The sequence below is a fragment of the Dendrobates tinctorius genome, unplaced genomic scaffold (assembly GCF_039654945.1).
Source record: "Dendrobates tinctorius isolate UK_male_01 unplaced genomic scaffold, ASM3965494v1 ptg000137l, whole genome shotgun sequence".
In the NCBI taxonomy this organism is placed as follows: domain Eukaryota; kingdom Metazoa; phylum Chordata; class Amphibia; order Anura; family Dendrobatidae; genus Dendrobates; species Dendrobates tinctorius.
In genome coordinates, this window is record NW_027361805.1 from 784,783 (window position 1) to 809,363 (window position 24,581).

Here is a 24,581-nt window from a genome sequence, read left to right on the forward strand (position 1 = left end):
AACAGGAGAAATTGGACCCCAAAAGTTGTTGTCCAATTTGTGCTGAGTACGCTGATACCTCATATGTGGGAGAAAACTACTGTATGGGCACACGTCAGGGCTCGGAAGGGAAGTAGTGACGTTTTGGAATGCAGACTTTGATGGAATGATCTGCGGGTGTCATGTTGCGTTTGGAGAGCCCCTGATGTACCTAAACAGTGGAAACCCCCCACAAGTGACCCCATTTTGGAAACTAGACCCCCTAATGAACTTATCTAGATGTGTGGTGAGCACTTTGAACCCCCCAGTGCTTCACAGAAGTTTATAACGACCGGGCGTGAAAATAAAAAAATCGTATTTTTTCCACAAACATGATCTTTTAGTCCCCATTTTTTTATTTTCCCAAGGGTAACAGGAGAAATTGGACCCCAAAAGTTGTTGTCCAATTTGTCCTGAGTACGCTGATACCTCATATGTGGGAGAAAACTACTGTATGGGCACACGTCGGGGCTCGGAAGGGAAGTAGTGACGTTTTGGAATGCAGACTTTGATGGAATGGTCTGCGGGTGTCATGTTGCGTTTGGAGAGCCCCTGATGTACCTAAACAGTGGAAACCCCCCACAAGTGACCCCATTTTGGAAACTAGACCCCCTAATGAACTTATCTAGATGTGTGGTGAGCACTTTGAACCCCCCAGTGCTTCACAGAAGTTTATAACGACCGGGCGTGAAAATAAAAATATCGTATTTTTTCAACAAACATCATCTTTTAGTCCCCATTTTTTTTATTTTCCCAAGGGTAACAGGAGAAATTGGACCCCAAAAGTTGTTGTCCAATTTGTCCTGAGTACGCTGATATCTCATATGTGGGAGAAAACTACTGTATGGGCACACGTCGGGGCTCGGAAGAGAAGTAGTGACGTTTTGGAATGCAGACTTTGATGGATTGGTATGCGGGTGTCATGTGCATTTGGAGAGCCCCTGATGTACCTAAACTATTGAAACTCCCCACAAGTGACCCCATTTTGGAAACTAGACCCCCCACGGAGCTTATCTAGATGTGTGGAGAGCACTTTGAACCCCCAAGTGCTTCACAGAAGTTTATAACGCCTGGGCGTGAAAATAAAAAAAACATTTTTTTCCGCAAAATTATATTTTTGCCCCCAATTTTTTATTTTCCTAAGGGTAACAGGAGAAATTGGACCCCAAAAGTTGTTTTGTAATTTGTCCTGAGTAGGCTGATACCCTACATGTGGGGGTAAAACACTGTTTGGGCACATGGCAGAGCTTGGAAGGGAAGGAGCACCATTTGACTTTTTCAACGCAGAATTGGCTGGAATTGAGATCAGACGCCATGTTGCCTTTGGAGAGCACCTGATGTGCCCAAACAGTGGAAACCCCCAATTATAACTCCAACCCTAACCTCAACACACCCCTAACCCTAATCTGAGCCCTAGCCCTAACCCTATCCCTAGCCCTAACCCTAGCCCTAACCCTAGCCCTAACCCTAGCCCTAACCCTAGCCCTAACCCTAGCCCTAACCCTAGCGGGAAAATGGAAATAAATACATTTTCTTTTAGTTTTATTATTTTTCCCTAACTAAGGGGGTGATAACGGGGGGTTTGATTTACTATTTATGGCGGTTTTTATGTTTGGCGGCTGTCGCACGCTAAAAGACACTTTTTATTGTAAAAATAGTTTTTGCATCACCACATATTGTGAGCTATAATTTTTCCATATTTTGACCCACCGAGTCATATGAGGTCTTATTTTTTGCGGGACGAGTTGTCGTTTTTATTGGTACCATTTTCGGGCACGTGACATTTTTTGATCGCTTTTTATTCCGATTTTTGGGATGCAGAATGAACAAAAACCAGCTTTTCATGAATTTCTTTTGGGGGGTGCGTTTACACCGTTCCGCGTGCGGTAAAATTGATAACGCGTTTTTATTCTTCGGGTCAGTACGGTTACAGCGATACCTCATTTAGGTCGTTTTTTTATGTTTTGTCGGTTTTTTGCAATGAAAACAATTTTATATAAAAAATAATTATTTTTGTATCGCTTTATTCTGCGAGCTATAACTTTATTTTTTTGCGGATGATGCTGTATGGTGGCTCGTTTTTTGCGGGACAAGATGACGTTTTCAGCGGTACCATGGATATTTATATGCGTCTTTTTGATCGCGCGTTTACACTTTTTGTTCGGTGGTATGATAATAAATCATTATTTTTTGCTTCGTTTTTTATTTTTATTTTTTAAGGGGTTCGCTAAAGGGGTTAACTAATGGGACAGTTTTATAGGGCAGGTCATTACGGACGCGGCGATACCAAATATGTGTACTTTTATTGTTTTGTTTTTTTTTTATTTTCAAAAAATGGATTTATTGGGGAATATTTTTTTTTTTTTAACTAATTTATTTAGCGATTTTTTTTAAATTATTTTTAACACTTTTTTTTTTTTTTTTTTTACTTTATTACCTTGTCCCAGGTGGGACATCACTGTCCTGTGACAGATCGCTGATCTGTCACATCACAGATCACTGTGACAGATCAGCGATCTGTCACAGGTACTGCTGCAGACTTCCTCATGCCTGCGCTTTGCAGGCACTGAGGAAGCCAGCTTCCTCAGGCCCCCGAAGGCCCCCGTCGCCATCTTGGATTCGGGGGCCTGGAGGAAGGGAGTCCCCCGCAGCAGCGCTGCACATTGCGCTGCCGTGGGGGGCTCAGGGAAGCAAGGAGGGAGCCCCCTCCCTGCCGATGCTTCCCTTTAACCCCCGGTACACCGCGATCGCGTTTGATCGCGGTGTGCAAGGGGTTAACGTGTCGGGGGCGGTCCGTGACCGCCCCTGACACATTGTGCCGGGTGTCAGCTATGATAATTAGCTGACACTCGGCCGCGATCAGCGGCGCTCACCACGTGGGCGCCGCTGATCGCGATGACGTAATATTCCGTCCATGGTAATTAGGTCCATGGTCACATGGACGGAATATTACGTCAATTGTAGGTAAGGGGTTAAGAGATTGCGGCTCAGGAAATCTGCCGTGGTGTTTTCTTTCCCCTTTATATGTAGAGCTGTTAATGATAGGAAATGCTGCTCTGCTAGCTGGAACAGCCGTTCTGCTACATTCATCAGGGATTTGGAACGGGTCCCGCCTTGGTGGTTGATATACGCTACGGTGACCAGATTGTCGGAGAACACTCGCACATGATGGCCCTGTAGATACACAAGCAGTTCTTTAGCCGCCAGCTCTACTGCTGTCAATTCTTTCAAATTGGATGACATCTCTATCTGATGATGTTCCCATAGGCCCTGGACCAGAATTTCCCCCATATGAGCCCCCCAACCGGAAGGGCTAGCATCCGTGGTGATTATGCGGGATATGTCATATTCCCAGGGAACCCCTCTGGATAAATTATTCTCATCTAGCCACCATTCTAGGGACTCCCTTGTGTTTCGGGACAAGGTTAACTGGCCCTCTAAGTAACCCCCAAGCATTTTTTGATGCCTTAAGACCTCGCCCTGTAGAGTTCTTGAATGAAACTGGGCCCACTGGACCGCCGGGATACAGGAGGAAAGTGAACCTAGAAGGGACATGGCTTTCCTGAGGGACATGGTCGGGTTATTGGAAGCGATCAGGACCTGATAGTGTAGGCGAACCAGCTTCTCTGGGGGCAGACGGCATTCCTGTTTTACGGAATCTAGGATGAGGCCCAAGAATTGTTGGATTCTCATCGGCTGTAACCGAGATTTTTTAATGTTAAGCAGCCATCCTAACCGTTCTAGGGCAGACCTTGCCCTTTGTAGCTGTTGCAAACAATGGTTAGCCGTTTTCCCTACAATCAAGAAGTCATCTAAGTAGGGAACTACTAAAATGTCTGATTCACGTAGATGGGCCATAACTTCCGCTACTACTTTAGTAAACACACGGGGAGCGACTGCTACCCCAAAGGGGAGGGCCGCATACTGGAAATGTTGAACTGACCCATCTAACTGCACTGCCACTCTGAGAAAACTCTGATGATCTGCATGAATGGGTATATGGTAGTAGGCATCTTTCAAATCTAACACCACCATGAAGCAGTTTTGAAACAGTAATTTTATTGTTGAATTAATTGTTTCCATCTTAAATGGACGTGTGACCAGGAATTCATTGAGGGATTTAAGATTTATTATGGTCCTAAAGGAACTGTCTGGCTTGCGGACCAGGAACAAAGGGGAGTAGAAACCTTTCCCCCTTTCTTCCTCTGGAACTTTAGTTAGGACCTTTTTATGGCAAAGATCCCGAACTTCAGCTTCCAGGGCAGACTGTTCTGATGAGGATGACCTAAGAGGAGTGACCTTAAAACGATCTTGGGGAACCCGGGAGAATTCTAGTCGTAGGCCCGCAGTTACCACCCCCAGTATCCAGTTGCTATTAGAGATTAATGCCCAGGCCGGGTAGAAGGCAGCTAGTCTCCCCCCTACCGGAGCAACTAGTCATTGGGGCGGCTTTTTAGTGTCCCGTGCTGGACCTTCCTGGCGCCCCCCTCCTCCGAACATGAATCCAGTACCTCTCCTTTTGTCGTCCCATCTGCCCTGATCCCTGGACGGCCTCCTACGGAAATATCCTTTCCTGGTAAAGGGGCGTCTAAAAGAGGGGTTCGGCAGGCTGGGGAACTTCTTTTTATCGTCCCCGGCCTTTTCTAAAAGTTCATCCAGGACGGGCCCAAACAGGTATTCGCCCTCACAAGGAATGGAACAGAGTCGAGATCTGGCCTGGATGTCTCCTGGCCAGCATTTTAACCAGAGAGCCCTTCGAGCTGCGTTGGATAAACCTGCGGTCCTGGCCGCCATCCTCGCAGAATCTGCTGACGCATCAGCCAGAAAAGCAGCAGCACTTTGGATAACTGGTAAGGCTTTTCGAATGTATGCTCTCGAGGTTCCATCCTTCAATTGGGAATCCAGCTGATCCAGCCAGACCATCAAGGATCTGGCCGTACATGTGGCCGCTACCGCTGGTCTCAATGCACCCGCTGACATCTCCCATGTTCCTTTCAGAAAAGAATCCGCTTTTTTATCTAGCGGGTCTTTTAAGGAGGCCATGTCATCGAAAGGTATGGAGGACTTTTTGGAGGCTTTGGCCACTGCCGCGTCCAGCTTAGGGGCCTTGTCCCATTTGGTTACCACTGGGTCATCAAACGGGTACCTTCGTTTGAAGGCAGGTGGCAAAGAACCTCTTTTTTCAGGCTTTTTCCATTCTCTATTTATTAGGTTCTGGACTTTATCATTCAACGGGAAGGATCTGCGCTTTCTGGGATCTAGGCCTCCGAACATCACGTCCTGTGCTGAAAGCTCCGGTTTTGTGTCTGCTACCCCCATAGTGGACCTTACTGCTTTAACTAACTTATCCATCTTGTCTAAGGGAAAGCAGAAACGGCTCGAGTCTTCCTCTGAAGATGATGAAGTGGAGGCCGGGGAATCTGAGGAGATATCGATTCCAGGTGCGGCCGAGGACTCTGAACCAGAGAGGTTAACATCTCTTCCCTTAGAGGAGTCTTTTCTAGATAGGGCCTTCATTTCTGTCCTGATTATCTCCCTCAGGCTTGTGGTGAAGTCCGGTGTTTCTTCCGCCACCTGTATGGACGGGGAAGAGTGTAAGGGCCTGTCAATCTACCCCTAGGGTACCCCTATCCAACCCCTACCGTTTGTCGCACGCATGGCTGACACAACTTTTTAGGGTGGCCGTCTGGCAAAGGGCAATTACAGAGGGCACATTCCCTGTGCTTCTGCTTCCCCGTAGCTTTCCTTGCCTGCGAAAGAACAAAAATAAAACACTGCATCAGGGTACATTCACGGAGATCTCTTACCCATGCAGATGAGGCAGGTACCGGGTCACGGAGGGAGGCAGGAGGGTCCTTTAGCCTGGAGGAACTTCTGTGGCTTTGTTCGCCCGTCCGTTTCCTCTTCTGCTGGCCACTCGCCTGTGAATTCACTGTGGCCTGTTTCTCTGGGCGCTCCTGCGCCTCGTCCTGCTGCTCTGTGGGGGCTTCTGTCGAATCCATTGCTGGGCCTTCAGAAGCACCCCAGCAGCGTCACCTCCTGCTTTTAATGCCTCCCACAGTGTCCGGGTCAGCAGGGCTCTGGCGCGGCACCTCCTCCCCCCGCGACTCCCCCCCCCCACATGCCCCGTCCACCCCCCCCCCCCTCCCCGGGAACCGCGCGCCGCCCCAGACCGCCGAGCACCGGCGGCGCATCCCGGAAAGCCGTCCGGCACCCGACTTCCGGTTTCGGCGTTCCCGGCCCCGCCCCTTCCGCTGCGTCACTTCCGCCGCGCGATCAAGACCGCGGGAGCGCGCGGAAAGGAGCCGGCACGGCGCCCCCGGCTCCGGAATGCCTGCCGCCCCCACATGCGCCGACCTGCGCCCGCCGCACAGGCGCGACCGCCAGCCCCCCGGAGAGAGAGAGAGAGAGAGGAGCAAGCGGAGACCGGGGGGATGCAACAGGAGGGGTTCCAGGGGTCATACGTACCTTGTGCCGGCCCTATGGAGACGGCTGTCCACCGGACCCTCTGCTCCGCCTGCTCCAACCACTGTCGTGGTGACCTACCCGGCCCCACCGTGGCGCATCCAGGGACCCGAGCTTGACCGAGGTAGGAGACCCCCCCGCTACCTGGGTCGGTCAGCCGGCCTGGGAATCCCTCGACGACTCCATGATGGACCATCTGTAGGAAGTCCCGTCCTATAGGAACAGGAAACCAACTGATGCGTGGGAGAGGTGCCGCCCTTTTGTATCTGTAGGTTTCCTGTTCCTGAAGGGCGGATCCCCTCTCTCAGGTGGTGCTGTCATGGACGACCGAATAAAGCCATAGAGCGCGCAAGGAGGAAGTAGATCAAAGCGCAGATGGCAAAATTCGTGAGGGGAAGATGTGGTATTGTGGTTCGTCACCATCGGCTGGAAGGCGATAACTCGGCACTATTGAGACCTGACTGACATTGGTCTCGATATATTTTTGTCCGGCTTGCAGGACGGAGATGAACAGGCGCTAATGTTGATGGGTGGGGGTTGGAGTCCTGTGTAGGTCATACACATGATCCTCCATGGCGAAAGATGTGGTGGAGGGCAAAAGTTCATAACCGCTCATTGGTCAGCTCACCTGTCGATAGCGGACAGGACCTCGGCAAGGAGCCCGTTATGAAATATAATTGCCTTTCTATGCTTATGTAGTTAATAAGCTGTGACCGACCGGTTTCAACCCATCCAGGCCTGGCTGTGTTTTATTGCGGGACTGGTGGGAGGGGGGAAGCCACTGTTTAAGGCTAGTTTCACACTAGCGTTTTTTAGCGCTGCGCTTCGTGCACAATAGAATGGCACACAAAAACCGCATCATGCGTTTTGTATGTGTTTGCTTTTTTTAGGCGCATGCGTTTTAAATAGAAGAAATTCTCCAGCTCCACGATGTTGTGAAAAACAGACTTCTTTATTCACATCAAATGATATCAAAGTGGGAGTAAAATGCCAGCATAGGAAATGCAGATGCTTACGTTCTCAACGCGTTTCTGGTGTCTAGGCACCCTTAGTCATGATGTCAAGCATCACTAAGCACAGCGCTTTTAAGCTATGTCCGGTCGGCACACCGGTAAAATTCATAAACCAATCAGAGGGGGTGATACAGAAACCACACTAAGAAATAGAGAAGCTTGGTGGATTTTCAAACTGAACACCAGAGTACTGCGGGGTTTAAACAAAAGAGAGGATATCATGCTATTTTATTAAATCTATAATAGTTTGATAAAAAATATGTCCTTTGCGACAAACATATAACATATATCTAATAAATTATTCAGTCAAATTTATATATCTAATTTTCTATTCAGCACAGTATATTTCTGATATTTGTTTAAAATCATTCAGGAAATCAAATAAATATGTGTTCTCTATGAAATTTCTTATTCCCCATTACTACTAAGATGGACATTATATTTTCTTTTCATGACATAATATCTGCCGTGTTTTGTTAAAATGCATAAAAATTTATTCAGATGTATGAAAAAAACATGATAAATGCGATCTTTTCCCTTCTGTATAAATTAATAGTTTGGATTTTAATCTGATATGCAAATAAAATCAGAGAATTTTTCTTAGAAACGTTACATTTAAAAATGCATATTACATTGTGTGGTAACTGCCATATTTTCTGCTTTATATACAGTTGTGGCCAAAAGTATTGACATCCCTGCAATTCTGTCAGATAATACTCAGTTTCTTCCTGAAAATGATTGCAAACACAAATTCTTTGGTATTATTATCTTCATTTAATTTGTCTTAAATGAAAAAACACAAAAAGAATTGTCCTAAAGCCAAATTGGGTATAATTTCACACCAAACATAAAAAAGAGGGTGGACAAAAGTATTGGCACTGATCGAAAAATCATGTGATGCTTCTCTAATTTGTGTAATTAACAGCACCTGTAACTTACCTGTGGCACCTAACAGGTGTTGGCTATAACTAAATCACACTTGCAGCCAGTTGACATGGATTAAAGTGGACTCAAGCTCTGTCCTGTGTCCTTGTGTGTACCACATTGAGCATGGAGAAAAGAAAGAAGACCAAAGAACTGTCTGAGGACTTCAGAAACCAACTTGTGAGGAAGCATGAGCAATCTCAAGGCTACAAGTCCATCTCCAAAGACGTGAATGTTCCTGTGTCTACCGTGCGCAGTGTCAAGAAGCTTAAAGCCCATGGTACTGTGGCTAACCTCCCTAGATGTGGATGGAAAAGAAAAATTGACAAGAGATTTCAATGCAAGATTGTGCAGATGTTGGATAAAGAACCTCGACTAACATCCAAACAAGTTCAAGCTGCCCTGCAGTCCGAGGGTACAACAATGTCAACCCGTACTCTCCGTCGGCGTCTAAATGAAAAGGGACTGTATGGTAGGAGTCCCAAGAAGACCCCACTTCTTACCCCGAGACATAAAAAAGCCAGGCTGGAGTTTGCCAAAACTTACCTGAAAAAGCCTAAAACGTTTTGGAAGAATGTTCTCTGGTCAGATGATACAAAAGTAGAGCTTTTTGGGCAAAGGCATCAACATAGAGTTTACAGGAGAAAAAAAGAGGCATTCAAAGAAAAGAACACGGTCCCTACAGTCAAACATGGCAGAGGTTCCCTGATGTTTTGGGGTTGCTTTGCTGCCTCTGGCACTGGACTGCTTGACCGTGTGCATGGCTTTATAAAGTCAGAAGACTACCAACAAATTTTGCAGCATAATGTAGGGCCCAGTGTGAGAAAGCTGGGTCTACCTCAGAGGTCATAGGTCTTCCAGCAGGACAATGACCCAAAACACACTTCAAAAAGCTCTAGAAAATGGTTTGAGAGAAAGCACTGGAGACTTCTAAGGTGGCCAGCATGGAGTCCAGACCTGAATCCCATAGAACACCTGTGGAGAGATCTAAAAATGGCAGTTTGGAGAAGGCAGCCTTCTAATATCAGGGACCTGAAGCAGTTTGCCAAAGAAGAATGGTCTAAAATTCCAGCAGAGCATTGTAAGAAACTCATTGATGATTACCGGAAGTGGTTGGTCGCAGTTATTTTGGCTAAAGGTTGTGCAACCAAGTATTAGGCTGAGGGTGCCAATACTTTTGTCTGGCCCAATTTTTGGAGTTTTGTGTGAAATGATCAATGTTTTGCTTTTTGCTTCATTCTCTTTTGTGTTTTTTCATTTAAGACAAATTAAATGAAGATAATAATACCAAAGAATTTGTGTTTGCAATCATTTTCAGGAAGAAACTGAGTATTATCTGACAGAATTGCAGGGGTGTCAATACTTTTGGCCACAACTAATTATATGCACATTGAAAGAATTTTTTCAGTAAAAAGACCTATATTTAAAATACATACAGTATATGCATATAAAAATATGGAAGTTTTTCCTTATAAAATGTCACACTTAAAAATGCATATTATATTGTGTGGTTACTGCATAAATGCAATTATATGCATATTGAAAGAATTTCCTCTGTAAAGGTTCCATATTTAAAATATTTATATGCATATAAAAATATAAAACAAATATAGAAATTTTTCTTTCCTTATAATGTCAAATCTAAAAATGGATATTACATTGTGTGGTTACAGCATAAATGTTATGCTTTATTAATTATACGCACATTAAAAGAAAGGATTTCCTCTGTAAATGTGCTATATTTGTAATGTATATATGGTATATTGTTGTGGCTGCACACGAGGGCATTTCTATTTCAGTGCTTTTGATTTTAATTCTGTTCAGTCACATATGTTTTTACTTGTTTGATTGTAAATCATTTTACCGGTGTGCCGACTGGACATAGCTTAAAAGCGCTGTGCTTAGTGATGCTTGACATCATGACTAAGGGTGCCTAGACACCAGAAACGCGGAGAACGCAAGCATCTGCTTTTCCTATGCTGGCATTTTACTCCCACTTTGTTATCGTTTGATGTGAATAAAGAAGTCTGTTTTTCACAACATCGTGGAGCTGGAGAATTTCTTCTATTTATCTTCCAAGTGCTCCGACACGGCGTCTCCGTGCTCCGATAATCAAGATGCCTTCGCTGGTGAGCTGGTTTTCTTTTTGATTTATTACTGCATGCGTTTTAACCAGTTTCTAGCCATGTTAACTCTTAAAACGCTTGCGCACGGAATGCGCATATCCATGCGCACGCCTGCATTCCCATAGACTGTAATATGATTTTTTTTGCACATTCCGTGCGCAAGTGTTTTTTTGAGACAGGTCGGACGGACCAAAAATGCAACAGGTTGCGTCCAGCGCACACTACTAAAAAACACATGCGCACGAAAACGCATACGAACACATGCATACGCTAGACCATGCACACCCATGGTAATGATAGGGGAGCAGGACGCATACGGATGGACGCGCATGAAGTGCAGAGCTAAAAAACGCTAGTGTGAAACCAGCCTAAGACACACAGGTCTCCGCAGTGTTACAACATAGATATATGGTATTGCCACAATACATGTCTGGACAAGGAAGATCTGCTCTTACCTGGTAGTGTTGTAGTCTGGTGATTTTCCGTAATAATGTCCTTATAGTGATGCTCGCTTCCTTCTACATATTCCCACTCTTCCATGGAGAAATAGATTGCGACATCCTGACATCTAATAGGAACCTGATCAGCACAAAGATATACCGTACACTCAATGGGGAGAAATGGTGAGCCAAGAAATATCATAACCATCCTGGCATTTCTAGTGTGATTAGCATATATCTGGTTATTAGAACAGCCAAATAATCTAGGTACCACAGTGCTTTTCTCCCTGAAAGGGGCTGTCCCATCTTCACAGCTCTCTGGCTTCCTACTGGTCGGGTGGTGATCCTCTGCTTGATTGACAGCTCCAAATAGCTGCACTGTTGCACTGCCAGCCCATATTATACAGTCTGATGCCACTATGACTCAGTTTTGCTTTGCAACATCAGAGGAACGTAGTGGCCCTGAATCTGGCCGAGATTGAAAGCTAAAGCCCCCGTCACACACAGCGAGATCGCTAACGAGATCGCTGCTGAGTCACAAGTTTTGTGACGCAACAGCGATCTCACCAGCGATATTGCTGTGTATGACAAGTATCAGCGACCGGCCCCCCTGCCGGGTATCGCTGATCGTGCTCGAATGCCCTGGACTTTTTTTTGATCGTTGGTCTACCGCTGGCCAGCATGCATCGCTGCGTGTGGCAGGCGGAAGAGCAACGATCAGCGAGCTCCCAGCTCGTATCCAAGGTAAACAACGGATTTCTAAGCGCCGCGCGGCACTTAGAAACCCGCTGTTTACCTTGGATACGAGCTCCCTGCACCAGCGCGCTGGTATCTAAGGTACACAGCGACGCTCGCGCTCGTCGTCGCTGGTGCTGATCGCTGGTGAAGCTGCCTGTTTGGCTGCTCACCAGCGATCATGTAGCGACACACCAGCAATCCTGACAAGGTAATATCGTTATCGGGATCGCTGGTGAGTCGCTATGTGTGATGGGACCCTAACAAAGAGCTCCAGAGATCCTGTTTAACTTCAAAGCAGTGCTTACGAACACTATTGGAGACAGTACAATTTACTTAAAGGGAGCCCATCATGTTTAAATGTTATCTTATCTGTAGGCAGGATGTTATAGAGCTGGAAAAGCTGATAACATTGAGAGATATTTTTTCAGCAAAACTTATGAATTATTCACTGAAATCCCTGGTGACTTCTGTACATCAGTCCATTGGGCGGTCCTATTTAGCATATGACAGCCACCCTTGTATGACTGCAGGCAAAGATAACTGTCAATCTTTGAGAAGAACCACCTAGTGGACTCATACATACAAACACCAGGGTTTTCAATGAATAAATTATAATTTATATTGAATCTTTTCTAACAAACCTACAAAATATTCTGCCCGGCTTCTTCTGCCTGCTAAATAGCATGCCATCCAGAGATCAGACTGTATGAACAATATAATAGTTGCCCTTTAAGCCCCAAAGTTCTAATTTTCACAAGGGGTAAGAGGAGAAAACGGACCTTATAATTAGCTGCATAATTTCTTACAAACATGACAATATCCTATGTATCATCAAAAACTGTTTTGGCAAAAAGTAGGGCTCGGGCAGAAGGCTCTATATCCTTTTTAAAGAAACTTGGTAAAGAGGCACCAGAATATATATCTGGCAAAAATTTAAGAGACCGCTGAACAGCTTCTCTACATGTCTGACAACCATTCCATTCCAGTGTCAGTTGAATTCCATCCAGAGTACTCCTCATTCTACTTAATGTGCTTCTGATTAGGTGATCACCAGAACAAACAAATCTTTTAACGAACAAAAGTATAAAAATCTCTGCTGTGGTGTTCACAATCCTATTGCAATAGGACAAGCTGGATGGCAAAACAAGTGCTAGTAATATCCCAAAAGTAATACGAATGAAAAAATAACTTTTAACCAATGCCAAAGGAGTTGAAGAGAAAAATCTTGATTGAGGAAAAGAAGGGCTCAATTCTGGCTTTACTAGCAGAGGGAGACAGTGCATGTCATGTTGCCTCTATCCTTAAAATTTCTAAGACGGCAGTCCATTACAACAAGGTCAAGCAGCAGACATTGGGGACAAGAAAGCTACAGACCGGCAGAGGGCGAAAAGGACTCTCCACTGACCGGGATGACCGTCATCTTATTTGAATGTCACTCAGCAGCAGCAGGATGACATCAAGTGACCTACAAAAGGAATGATGTGCATGGCAAGAACAGTTCGTAACAGGCTCCTAGAAGCAGGGCTCAAGTCATATAAAGCTAGAAAAAATCCTTTCATCAATGAGATAGAAAAGGAGAGCCAGGCTGAAGTTTGCCAAAGACCATAAGGATTGGACCATAAAGGACTGGAGTAAGGTAATCTTCTCTGATGAGTCTAATTTTCGACTTTGCCCAACTTCTGGTTGTCTAATGGTTAGACGGAGACCTGGAGAGGCATACAAGCCAGTAATGTTAAGATATGTCGGTAAAGTATGATGTTTCTGGAACATTCTAGAATCTCCCATTTCACACTACTGAGGACATTGTGGCCTGTCATAGCTGCAGCATCCCCCCTTCCCCCCCTCCTTAACAGCTCTGTGTCTGCATTGGTAATAGGACACTTCCTCTACAAGCATTTGGCCCCTCTCCACAGCTAGGAATGTTAATTAAGCTGAATGGAGAGCATGTCTTTGTTTAAAACCAGGGGCTTGAATTCAGCTATGGGAATATCACAAAAACAATACACCGCAGAGATATAATAATCACATCTCTGCGTAGGCAACGAAACTAGCTTTCTAACCCCTAATTTTCACGGTTCTAACCCCTCCAGAAACGGATATATGGATTGCTCCCAAATGGAGTGTCTTAATTATGGCATGTTTGATGTTGTTTTATTGTATTCAATAAACTACAACCAATGAGACCATCGGCATGTCTATACAAGCTTCCCTAGTTAAGATATGGTCATTATAAGTTTTTTAGTTAAATGGCAACTTGGAGAAAGGGGGGCTGAACTTCTGCAGACTGCCCCTTTCGTGATGTAACCGACCCTAGGCTATAAGATATCCCGTCCTTGAAATTCCTGTTAAGCTGCAGAACCCCTGCTGAAAAGACTTGCAGATGTCTGGGGATGTGTGGCTGGCTGCCCCTCCCCTTAGCACATGGTCTGCCTAATACCAAATAAGCACATGTGTTACTCTGTTTTTTAATCCTTGTTGTTTTATCCTTGCCTTGTACATATTTAATGTCTCAACTTTGTAACAACTTTTATCTATGTAATCACTGCCCACCTTTTGGGAATAAATGATAAATTTATCAGTTTGTCTCCATGCTATAAGAAACTAACTATGTGCCTTTTTTAGATAATCGTTACTAATTTGGGGGTTTGCCACGGACCCTCTTAATTAATTCTTTGATTAAGTGAATCGTGGCTGGTGGCAGCGTGGTGTATTCGGTTGGTTGGGCTAGTTGGTAGGACGGAAGGGTCTTACGTGCTGAATGAGTGGCTGTGGCCAAAGCATTGGTAATTTCCTTATTGCAGTAGTCTAATTGCCCTTGCACAACAAGGAGCCCATCCGGCGACTAATTATCCTAGGTGCAGTTCCCTGACTGACTTGAGAATAAGGGGGGGCGCCGGAGAGCTGCAAGTTCCAAAGTGGCGCTGAGAAGGTGGGATATCCATATATCCCCGCAGTTCTTGGAAGGTTGTTAGCAGTGGTGGGGCATCCAAAATAACCCCCCTGCGATAAATTGTTAGAGCAAGATTAGCTTGCTGTATATTTTTTTCACATGATACCAGTGGCGGGATAACTAAGATAAGCCCCCACTGTGCCTGATAGCCATGTGCCGGCAGTGCGTAGGATCCCCATGTCCGCTGACATACCCGTGTCAGTGGTGGGATCGTGACGTATTGGTGGCACAGGGTGCGCTTTCGTCACAAAGCCACAGTGTCTTGCACCTACTGTGAAATTTGGTGGAGGATCGGTGATGATCTGGGGATGCTTCAGCAAGGCTGGAATTGGGCAGGTTATTCTTAGCTAAGGACGTATGAATCAAGCCGCCTACAAGGTTATAACTGAAAAACAGTTGATTCCTTCTGCTCAGGCAATGTTCCCCAACTCTGAGGACTGGTTTTTCCAGCAGGACAATGTGCCATGCCACACAACTAGGTCATTCAATGTGTGGATGAAGGATCACCACATCAAATCCCTGTCATGGCCAGCCCAATCTCCAGACCTGAACCCCACTGAAAACCTCTGGAATGTAATCAAAAGGAAGATGAATAGTCACAAGTCAAACAAAGAAGAACTGCTTAAATTTTTGCACCAGGAGTGGCATATGGACACCCAAAAGCAGTGTGAAAGACTGGTGGAAAGCATGCCAAGACGCATGAAAGCTCTGATTAAAAATCATGGTTATTCCACAAAATATTGATTTCTGAACTCTTCCTGAGGTAAAACATTAGTATTGTTGTTTCTAAGTGATTATGAACTTGTTTTCTTTGCATTATTTGAGGTCTGTAAGCATTGCATTTTTTTGCTATTTTGACCATTTCTCATTTTCTGAAAATAAATACAAAAATTAGTGCTTGGAAATTCGAAGACATGTTGTCACTAGTTTATAGAATAAAAGAGCAATTTACATTTTACTCAAATATACCTATAAAGAGAAAAATCAGACAAACTGATAATTTTGCAGTGGTCTCTTATTTTTTACCAGAGCTGTATGTGTATAATATATATTGTGGTACAGTAAAGGGTGTTTTACTGGATGGGAGATATATTTCTCCCAGCAGGTTAATGTTTGGCCGGGTTTTTCCCTAAAGACAGGACCTGCGATTATGTCATGGTCACGTGATCAGCCCATGTGATGTTTACCTCATTTGTAGATGGGGTTATGGGCTATGTAATGGTGAGGGTGTGTCTGGAAGTTACAGGAACTTGGCTGGACTTAGCCTGAACTTGTATACAGGATCCCCGTGCTGCAGGACTATAGCAGCAAGACTCAACAACCCTGGGAATGGCACCTGGTGGATGCCGCAGACCTGGCAGCCACTTAGTTAAGCCCGTCCGTGCAAGGGCTGAGTCTGGGACCAGTGGTTCTCCAAGCTGGAGTATATTTATGTTTTTCCTTACTTTCTGTTAATCTGCTGTTTGCATACGTGACATTAAACCACTGAAATTGGACTTTTAGGGTATGTGCACACGCTGCGGATTGGGGTGCGGATTTGGCCGCGCAGATTTTGTAAAATCCGCAGGTAAATCTGCAGGTCAAAAGACCTGCAGTTTTGCCTGCGGTTTTGCCCTGCGGTTTTTCATCTCCACAATGGAGGAGATGGCAAACCGCAGCAGAATCCGCAGAAAGAATTGACATGTCAATTCTTTCTGCGGTTTAGAAACCGCAGGAAAACCGCGCGGAAAAATCTGCAGCATCTGCACTGCGGTTTTTGGTACTGTCCATAGGATATTATGGTACTGTATATATATATATATATATATATATATATAAAAAGCAGCACCAAAATAGTAGTGGTGTGAACTGTTTAATAGCTTAGTGGCGTGGCGACATTTCGGATATGGCAATCCTTTCTCAAGAAAGAGAAAGTATTGTCATATCCGAAATGTCGCCACCCTACTAGGCTATTAAACAGTTCACACCACTACTATTTTGGTGCTGCTTTTTTTTTTTTTGCCTTCTATTATCTAAGGACATAAAGGTGTCTGGAGAAGCATGCACTGTTCTAAGGTATTTTGTGCTGTTTCATATATATATATATATATATATATATATATATATATATATATATATATAAATTTGTTTGTTTTTTTGTTTTTTTTTTAAGATAGATATACTATACCTTTCTAAGAATTGATCTAGGGGTGTGATGAGCATTTTGTACAAACAGGGGTTTCACGGAATTTTATAAAATTAGACGTTAAATTGAAAAAATGTAGGCAACGATTCATGAAGGTGTTTTCACCAGTTTTGTGGTGTAAAAAGTTTTTGTGGTTGCAAAATGTTTGAACAATATGAAGTTGCCCAAAATTGCTGCAACCTTTTGAATTTTCAAGTGCGTTTCGCACAGCTCAACCAAAGTGGGTCAGAATTGGGGCGGGATGGATATGTGGCGAAGCATGCCCAACAAATTCATCAAAATGCTGTTGGTTACCCAATGCTGAAGTGTTACTCTATTCTATAGAATTCCTGTTTGGAGGAGGTGAACCCCAGTTGTCAGATACACTAAATTCATTTTGTGTGGTGCGCCTCTATGAATCAGACGCCTCTTATTCCACCATGCCCCTTCAATAGGACTGGCATACACAACGCCAGTCTTAATTAACCAGGTCCTTCGTTTTTTCAACTAAAATCATGTTTGAGCACCAACATTCTCAAGATCAAATAGGCAGTAATTGGAGAAAATGGCCCCCAATATTTGTTATGCAATATTCCTCAATTGCTGTTATACCCTATATGTGGTCGCAAAATACTGTTTGACCTCATGGTAGGACACATCACTAGTTTTAATTCTAGAGATCTCTTTTTTTAGAACTCCCCTTAAAAAAGCCTTCATTGTATCCCAAACTATCAGGGGCAATGCCGAACCAATATTATCTTGAAAAAGGTCTTCAACTTCCCAGCTAATCCCTCTCTGTCCTTAAATATTGCCAGCCAGTACGGGTTGAGCTTCCATAGTCCTCTCGATGTATTAGACAGGGGAAGAATATTAAGAACAACCCTTAATGGGGAATGGTCTGACACACGGCAATAAAAACTGATTACCTATGGCCAGGTCTATCCTAGATAAGGAGGAGTATAATGTTGAAAAGCAAGGATACTGTCGTGTTGATGGGAATTTAGTCCTCCAGATATCATACCACTGCATCTCACTTAACACCTTGGCCAACACTGTCATCACTCCCATAGCGTTGACGGACTGCATTAACGCTACTGTCATATTGTGATCACGTTACCGATTACGCTAGCGCAGCTCCCTATTTGTGCTAGCGGTGATGAACCCCGAACGCTGCAGACTACGTCCGAGAGTCCGTCACAGAATGACGGCACATTGCTAACACATGCCGATTATGACATGTGTTGGCGATACGCTCATCTATTGCAGTCTACAGGTGCGTTAACGCATCCATTACATAGCGTTAATGCCGTTATGTAACGGATGCGTTAAACACTGCCCACAAACGCAATGTGAACCCAGCCTAACTAACAAATCTACCAATAATAATAGTTGGCGTATCTGGGTGCTCCATCAGCAACTGGATTATAGTTTCCATTGAGAATGGTGAGGAATATCTAATGCTATTATGCACACCCGTACGCCATAAAGCAGACATACCAAGCAGATAAATCTGCCCCCAGGATCTATTGTGGCTTTTACACATGTAAAAGAAAGATTGCGGTGGATAAAAATACTAACACCCCGGCGTATGAGCTATATGAAGAATGAAAGGACGGCCCTCTCTAATATTTACTGAGAGTTTGTGCACTTTCAGGGGTCGTATGTGTCTCCTGGAGACAAATCACAGCTGTTTCAAAGCCCTTAAGTATCTTAAAAATGGCTGATCTTTTAGTGAGCTCACCCAACCCCCCGCACATTCTACAAAATCAAATTAACCTGACCCACCATGAGTGCATTTAATTATATGACATGAGCAAATTTTCCCATATTGTTTCCTACTGGACAGACTTTTGTCCTGAGGTCCGGAGACTGCATACACAAATAACACAACCCCAATACCACCCCTCCCCAACCCACAACCAGAGCATATAAAATACCTGAAGCTAGGAAATGCAACAGGCGCCACAAATTTCAGCGCAGCAACACCAACAAAGTGGCGTGACGTAGTTCCTCTCATAACCATACATATCAGGAAGAACTAAAGCTCCTAAAATATATATCAGTTGGCCAGGGAACACGGCCCTCCCCCATAGCAGATATCACTTTTAGCACAAACAAGTAAAAATCAAACTGTGATATAGCAAAAATGATTAAAAGGGACAGGAGCCCCATTGCACCGGACAGAAGCAAAAACAGACAAAAGTGTCAGCGGGGCCTCAATTGGTTTTCGTGGGAGTCCAATGCAGCGCCTCCTTGGGGTCAAAGAAATGTGTCTCGTCAAGTGCAAAAATTCTCAGCTTAGCAGGATACAACATGGCATATTGCACTTCTAATTGGCGCAATCTTCTCTTGATATCCTGAAACTGAGCCTGTCGTTTCTGCACTTGAGGAGAAATCCGGGAAAATGGATACCTTTGAACCCGCAATACATATATCCTGAGATGTGCATGCTAGCTTCAGGCTTTTGTCCCGGTCCCTAAAATGCAGGAGCTTAATTAGGATGGATCTTGGTGGCGCTCCTGGTGGCAGCTGTCTGGATGGCACTCGGTGTGCCTTTTCAATAGTGAACAAGTTGGAGAATTCCTCTTTACCAAACGTGGAGATCAGCCATTTTTCAAATAACTCTGCTTGAGCACTCCCCTCTGAAAATGGTGGAGGCCCACAAAGCAAAAGAAGGCTATAAGAAGATAGCAAAGTGTTTTCAAGCTGCTCTTTCCTCAGTTCAAAATATAATTAAGAAATGGCAGTTAACAGGAACAGTGGAGGTCAAGATAAGGTCTGGAAGACCAAGCAAAATTTTATTGAGAGCTTATTGTAGAATTGCAAGAGAGGCAAACCAGAACCCCCACTTGACCGCAAAAGACTTTCAAAAACATTTAGTGGAATCAGGAGTTGTGGTACATTGTTCTACTGTTCAGAGACACCTGCACAAATATGGCCTTCATGGAAGGGTCATCAGAAGAAAACCTCTCCTGCGTCCTCACCATAAAATTCAGTGTCAGAAGTATGCAAAAGAATATCTAAACGAGCCTGATGCATTTAACAATATATTTTTATTTTTTTTCCTAAAATACAAAGGAAATGTGTCATCTTTATCTTTAGGCCTTTTAGAGATCATTTCATCTTCAACTTGCTTAACTGTTCACAATAACAGTAGTTTTTAACAAAAGTGCCCAAATTTTTACATGCCACTGTAGTAGCAATGTGCGTTATTCTCTTTGATGAGTGGCATAAGGGTAAGTGTTGTATTACAATTAGAAAATAAAATCATTTGAGTACACGCCTGCTATAAGATCCAAGTGTAAACCAATAGATTCCTCACATCAAACTTTGGTTTAGAAGGAACATGTCAGATTGTTTATGCTACCTGCGAGCACCAAGTGCAACATTGGATCAAGGTTATCATTTTACATGGACAGAATTAGGCAGGGTGGGGAATAGAATGTGATTCTCCCAGTGGATACTTGATGCTTTAGCGTGAAAACAGCTTGATGGAATCCAGACACTTGTCACTCAATAATGCTGTCTATGGTTAGAACAGAGTAAATATACGGACAGGTTGCCATTATCAGGTTTTACACATCGTTATCAGCCTGCCACCCCCCTTGCATCCCAGCAGCGCTCACCTCTCCAGTTAGCACCTCAGTGATCTTGTTGGCGAGTCCCAGGATCTCTCGATAACTATTTCTCCTATGGATCAGTGCATGATCTTGGCTTTTGCTATATGAATCACCTTCATCAGTTATCTTCTTCACTACTATGTAATCCTGTGCACAGAGAGAGACATTAATGTCATATCATTTATTCATTTAACCTCTCCAGTCATGTCCTTGATTTAGTAACCCCCTTTCAATTTTCAACCTTTGTATTTTCCTCCCCTTCATCCAAGTGTAAGGGGTTGTAATGTTTTGTTAACCACTTAAGTTACGCCCCAGTTGCTGTATGTACAAAAGGTTATATATCTATGTAATAAATATATACATATGTATGTTATTGTACTGGTAGAGCGAGTTTAGTACCCCGGTTTGGCCACAAGATGGGGGTACATTTTAGTGGTAGGGATAGTAGTGTAAACAGTTAAGATAGGAGAGGCATGATGGATAAGGTAATAAGGACTTCCTTATAGAACTCAGATGTTGCCAGGGTGCCCATTAGCTCAGGTGGGCTGGCTAGCCCTGAGCAACACTGTCACGCAACGTTTGGATAAGCTTAAGGCCCAGCCATTCAGTATCCATGACCAGGATTACATCAGAAGGATCAACAGCAGCAGTGCTAGCGGTTCAGAATTAGTGGGACTGCAGTTGCTGGCGTAGACTAGGCAGTACGGGCAGATCTCTCACTATGTGGCAGCTTATAGCGTGAGGTGATGCCCTCAGGACCAGGGCGAAATGGCTGAGGGAATCCCGTAACAAAGTAAGGCTGAACAAAGAGTATGCTGAAGGATCAAAAGGTACGGTCCATCCTGGAAGCGAGTTTAGTGACAGAAAGAGAAGAACAGGGACAGAGGAAAAGCTGTATGTTGTGAAGCCTGATGATGATGCTGGAAAGAATATGAATATGCTGGGTACAAGTCTCAGGAAAATGACTCAGTTAAAAGGTTAAAAGTTGAACTGGACTGTGGCCATTTTGTACCCAGGCGGACCAAGGAATCCTCCAGAAACGTACTGAGGACCCTAATGGTGCAGAGGAAGGAGCTACAGGTATGCAGTCTGATGGACAGTGTGTTTGTGTCAGGGTGCACTAATGCAAATGCTGGCAGCCATGACTACCGCCCTGTACCTCCCTCACACAAGTATAAGATGTTTTTATTTTTCGGTCAACATGACGGTATGAGTACTTGTATTTTTCCAAACTTTGAATGGCCCCATTCATTTTATCATTGAATGTAGTGGAAAATAATTCCAAGTGCTGTGAAATTGTACAAAAAAAAAAAAAAAAAAAAAAAAAAGTAGTATCAAAATAGTTTGGGTTTCACTTTTACATTGGCATTTGGGCAGTACAAATGACCTGGCAACATGATTCTTCAGGTCGGAACAAATACGATGATGCCAAACTTTTTTTTTTAAATTTAAATTAATGTAATCTGTTTTGCATTATAATGCTACTAACTTGCAAATATAGGGTTAATCTGCAGGTAAATAGCGTCACAAATAATGTCCAATCGCTTCACTGAAAGAGCGGCTCCAGGGAGAAAATGAACGTCATTCCTTCCAGGAGCCACCTGCTTTCAGTTATACAGGCGTGCCAGAACTGTAAACTGCAACTCCAAGCATGCCCGCGGCTCATTGACAGCCAACTCTATACTGACGCACAGAGGCACCTTCCTACCATAGTTAATCTGCAGATTAACCCTATATCTGCAGGTTAATATTGTGATCGTAACAGATTCTCTTTAATTGCTTGAATAAAATTTGTAATATTAAATAATTTTCAGTGATGGGACTCTGAGAGGGTTTGCTTTTTGCAGGGCAAGCTCATGATTTTATTGATACTATTTTGGGGAAATATGAAGATTTGATCACATTTTATTGCTGTAGCGACTTAAAAAAACCAAACCCTGCAATTCTGGAGTTTCCACTTTTTATTCTTGTTACGTCGTTTATCGATCAGGTTAAGTAACATTATATTTTGACAGGGCAGGGGCAATACCAAACATATTTGTTCTTTATTTTTATTGGGGAAAAGTCGGAATCTAAAATATTTTTCATTTTTATTTTATTTTTTCACTCATACTAAACACAGCAATACCACAGTACTGCTATACGTAGCAAAAAGTGAACTACAGAAAAGCTTTATGGCGCTCACAGCAGCAGACCATCAGCTCTTATAGCACTCATCGACACCTCCCATCACGGGATCATTGATGGGCGCATAGAATGATGCATGATGTAAATGCTGCTGTCAGAGTTTTCAGCATTATTTAACAGGTTAAATAGAATCTGTCAGCAGGTTTTTGCTACTTCATTTGAGAGCAGCATGATTTATACAAAAAGACCCTGATTCCAGTTATGCATCACTTCGTTTACCTTGGTGCAGCAGTTGTGACAGAATAAGAGTTTTTAGATGTAGCATGCAGCAGAGCAGACAAAATTAAGCCCGCTCACACCAGGCTCTGTATGTACACTGCTAAAGACAGTGAAATGCTTATCACAGGAGGGGGCTGAGTCGGACTGGCAAGCGCGTGCCAGCTAGTCACAGCAATGATAATGCACTAATGATAAAATCTTCAGTGTAAGGGCTCATAATCACTGGCGAGAAATACAGACGAGTGCAATCCGATAAAAAAAAAAAAAAAAATCGGATTGCACTCGGACCAATGTTATGCAATAGGCGACATCTCATTTACAAGTTTTTTCTCAGCCGAAATCGGCCTGAGAAAAAAATTGCATCATGCTGCGATTCTTGGACGAGACTCGCCAATGCAAGTCAATGGGTGCGAGAAAAAAAAAAAAAAAAAAAAACGGACAGCAATCACACAACGGAGGATTGAATGAGAAGCTACCTGCACAGCCTCCCCGCCTGACCGAAGACGAACTGATTAGCGTGGGAAAGTTTCTGATCTTTTTCCCACGCTGGTATGTTCACCTCAGGTCAGGCGTTGAGTCTAAGCAGCCTCAGTGACGGCAGCGATAGTCACTGAGGCTGTGCAGACTCCCCGCCTGACCTGAGGTGAACACCAGCGTGGGAAAATGTTCAGAAACTTTCCCACACTAATCAGTTCATCTCCGGTCAGGCGGTGAGGCTGCGCAGGCAGCTTCTCATTCATTCCTCCGTGGTGTACAGCCGTGCCGGTCGCATTAGCACTGGTCCCGGGTGTAAACTATTTAACTCCTTCAGATAGATTGCGGCGTGGGACTTGACTGTACGGCGGAGAGGTATGGGATATTGCTGCATTTTAATAATAAATAATAATAATCTTTATTTATATAGCGCCAACATATTCTGCAGCGCTTTACAGTTTAACAGTTTCAAAACACAAGTCATAAGTAACAACGTTAACAATACAATAATTAAAGCAAAATAAGACGGCCCTGCTCGTGAGAGCTTACAATCTGCAATGAGGTGAGGGAGATACAAAGTACAGGTGTGTATTTACAACGGTGTATTTACAATGAAGGTCCAGCCATGTTGAGGGAGTGAGGGATGGATGGAGATAGTGAATGGGCTACACACGCACACTTACACATAGAATGATTTGATTAGTGAACGTGATAGGCCGCTCTGAACAAATGTGTTTTGAGGGAGCGCCTGAAACTATGCAAATTGTGGATAGTCCTGATATCTTGGGGTAGAGCATTCCAGAGGATCGGAGCAGCATGGGAGAAGTCTTGGAGTCGGGAGTGGGAGCTAGGGATTAGTGCAGAGGTTAGTCGAAAGTCGTTTGCAGAGCGCAGCGGTCGGTTAGGCCGACGGACAGAAATGAGGGAGGAGATGTAGGGGGGTGCTGCACTAGAAGAGCTTTGTGGGTGAGAACAAGTACTTTGAATTGGATCCTACAGTCATGGCCAAAAGTATTGACACCCCTGCAATTCTGTCAGATAATACTCAGTTTCTTCCTGAAAATGATTGCAAACACAAATTCTTTGGTATTATCTTCATTTAATTTGTCTTAAATGAAAAAACACAAAAAGAATTGTCCTAAAGCCAAATTGGATATAATTCCACACCAAACATAACAAAGAGGGTGGACAAAAGTATTGGCACTGTTCGAAAAATCATGTGATGCTTCTCTAATTTGTGTAA

The 24,581-nt window shown here is 43.9% G+C and overlaps 1 protein-coding gene across 2 annotated transcripts in view; it reads right to left on the minus strand.

The window, feature by feature from the left end:
• LOC141048586 (uncharacterized) overlaps positions 1–24,581 on the minus strand; it is a 142,787-nt gene that overhangs the window by 59,535 nt on the left and 58,671 nt on the right. For both annotated transcript variants that reach the window (XM_073544309.1, XM_073544310.1), the window contains exons 3-4: positions 20,465–20,605; positions 11,002–11,125 (exon numbers count right to left, since the gene is read on the minus strand). In XM_073544309.1, the coding sequence (XP_073400410.1) occupies positions 11,002–11,125; positions 20,465–20,605 (265 nt within the window). The remainder of the gene's footprint in view (positions 1–11,001; positions 11,126–20,464; positions 20,606–24,581) is intronic.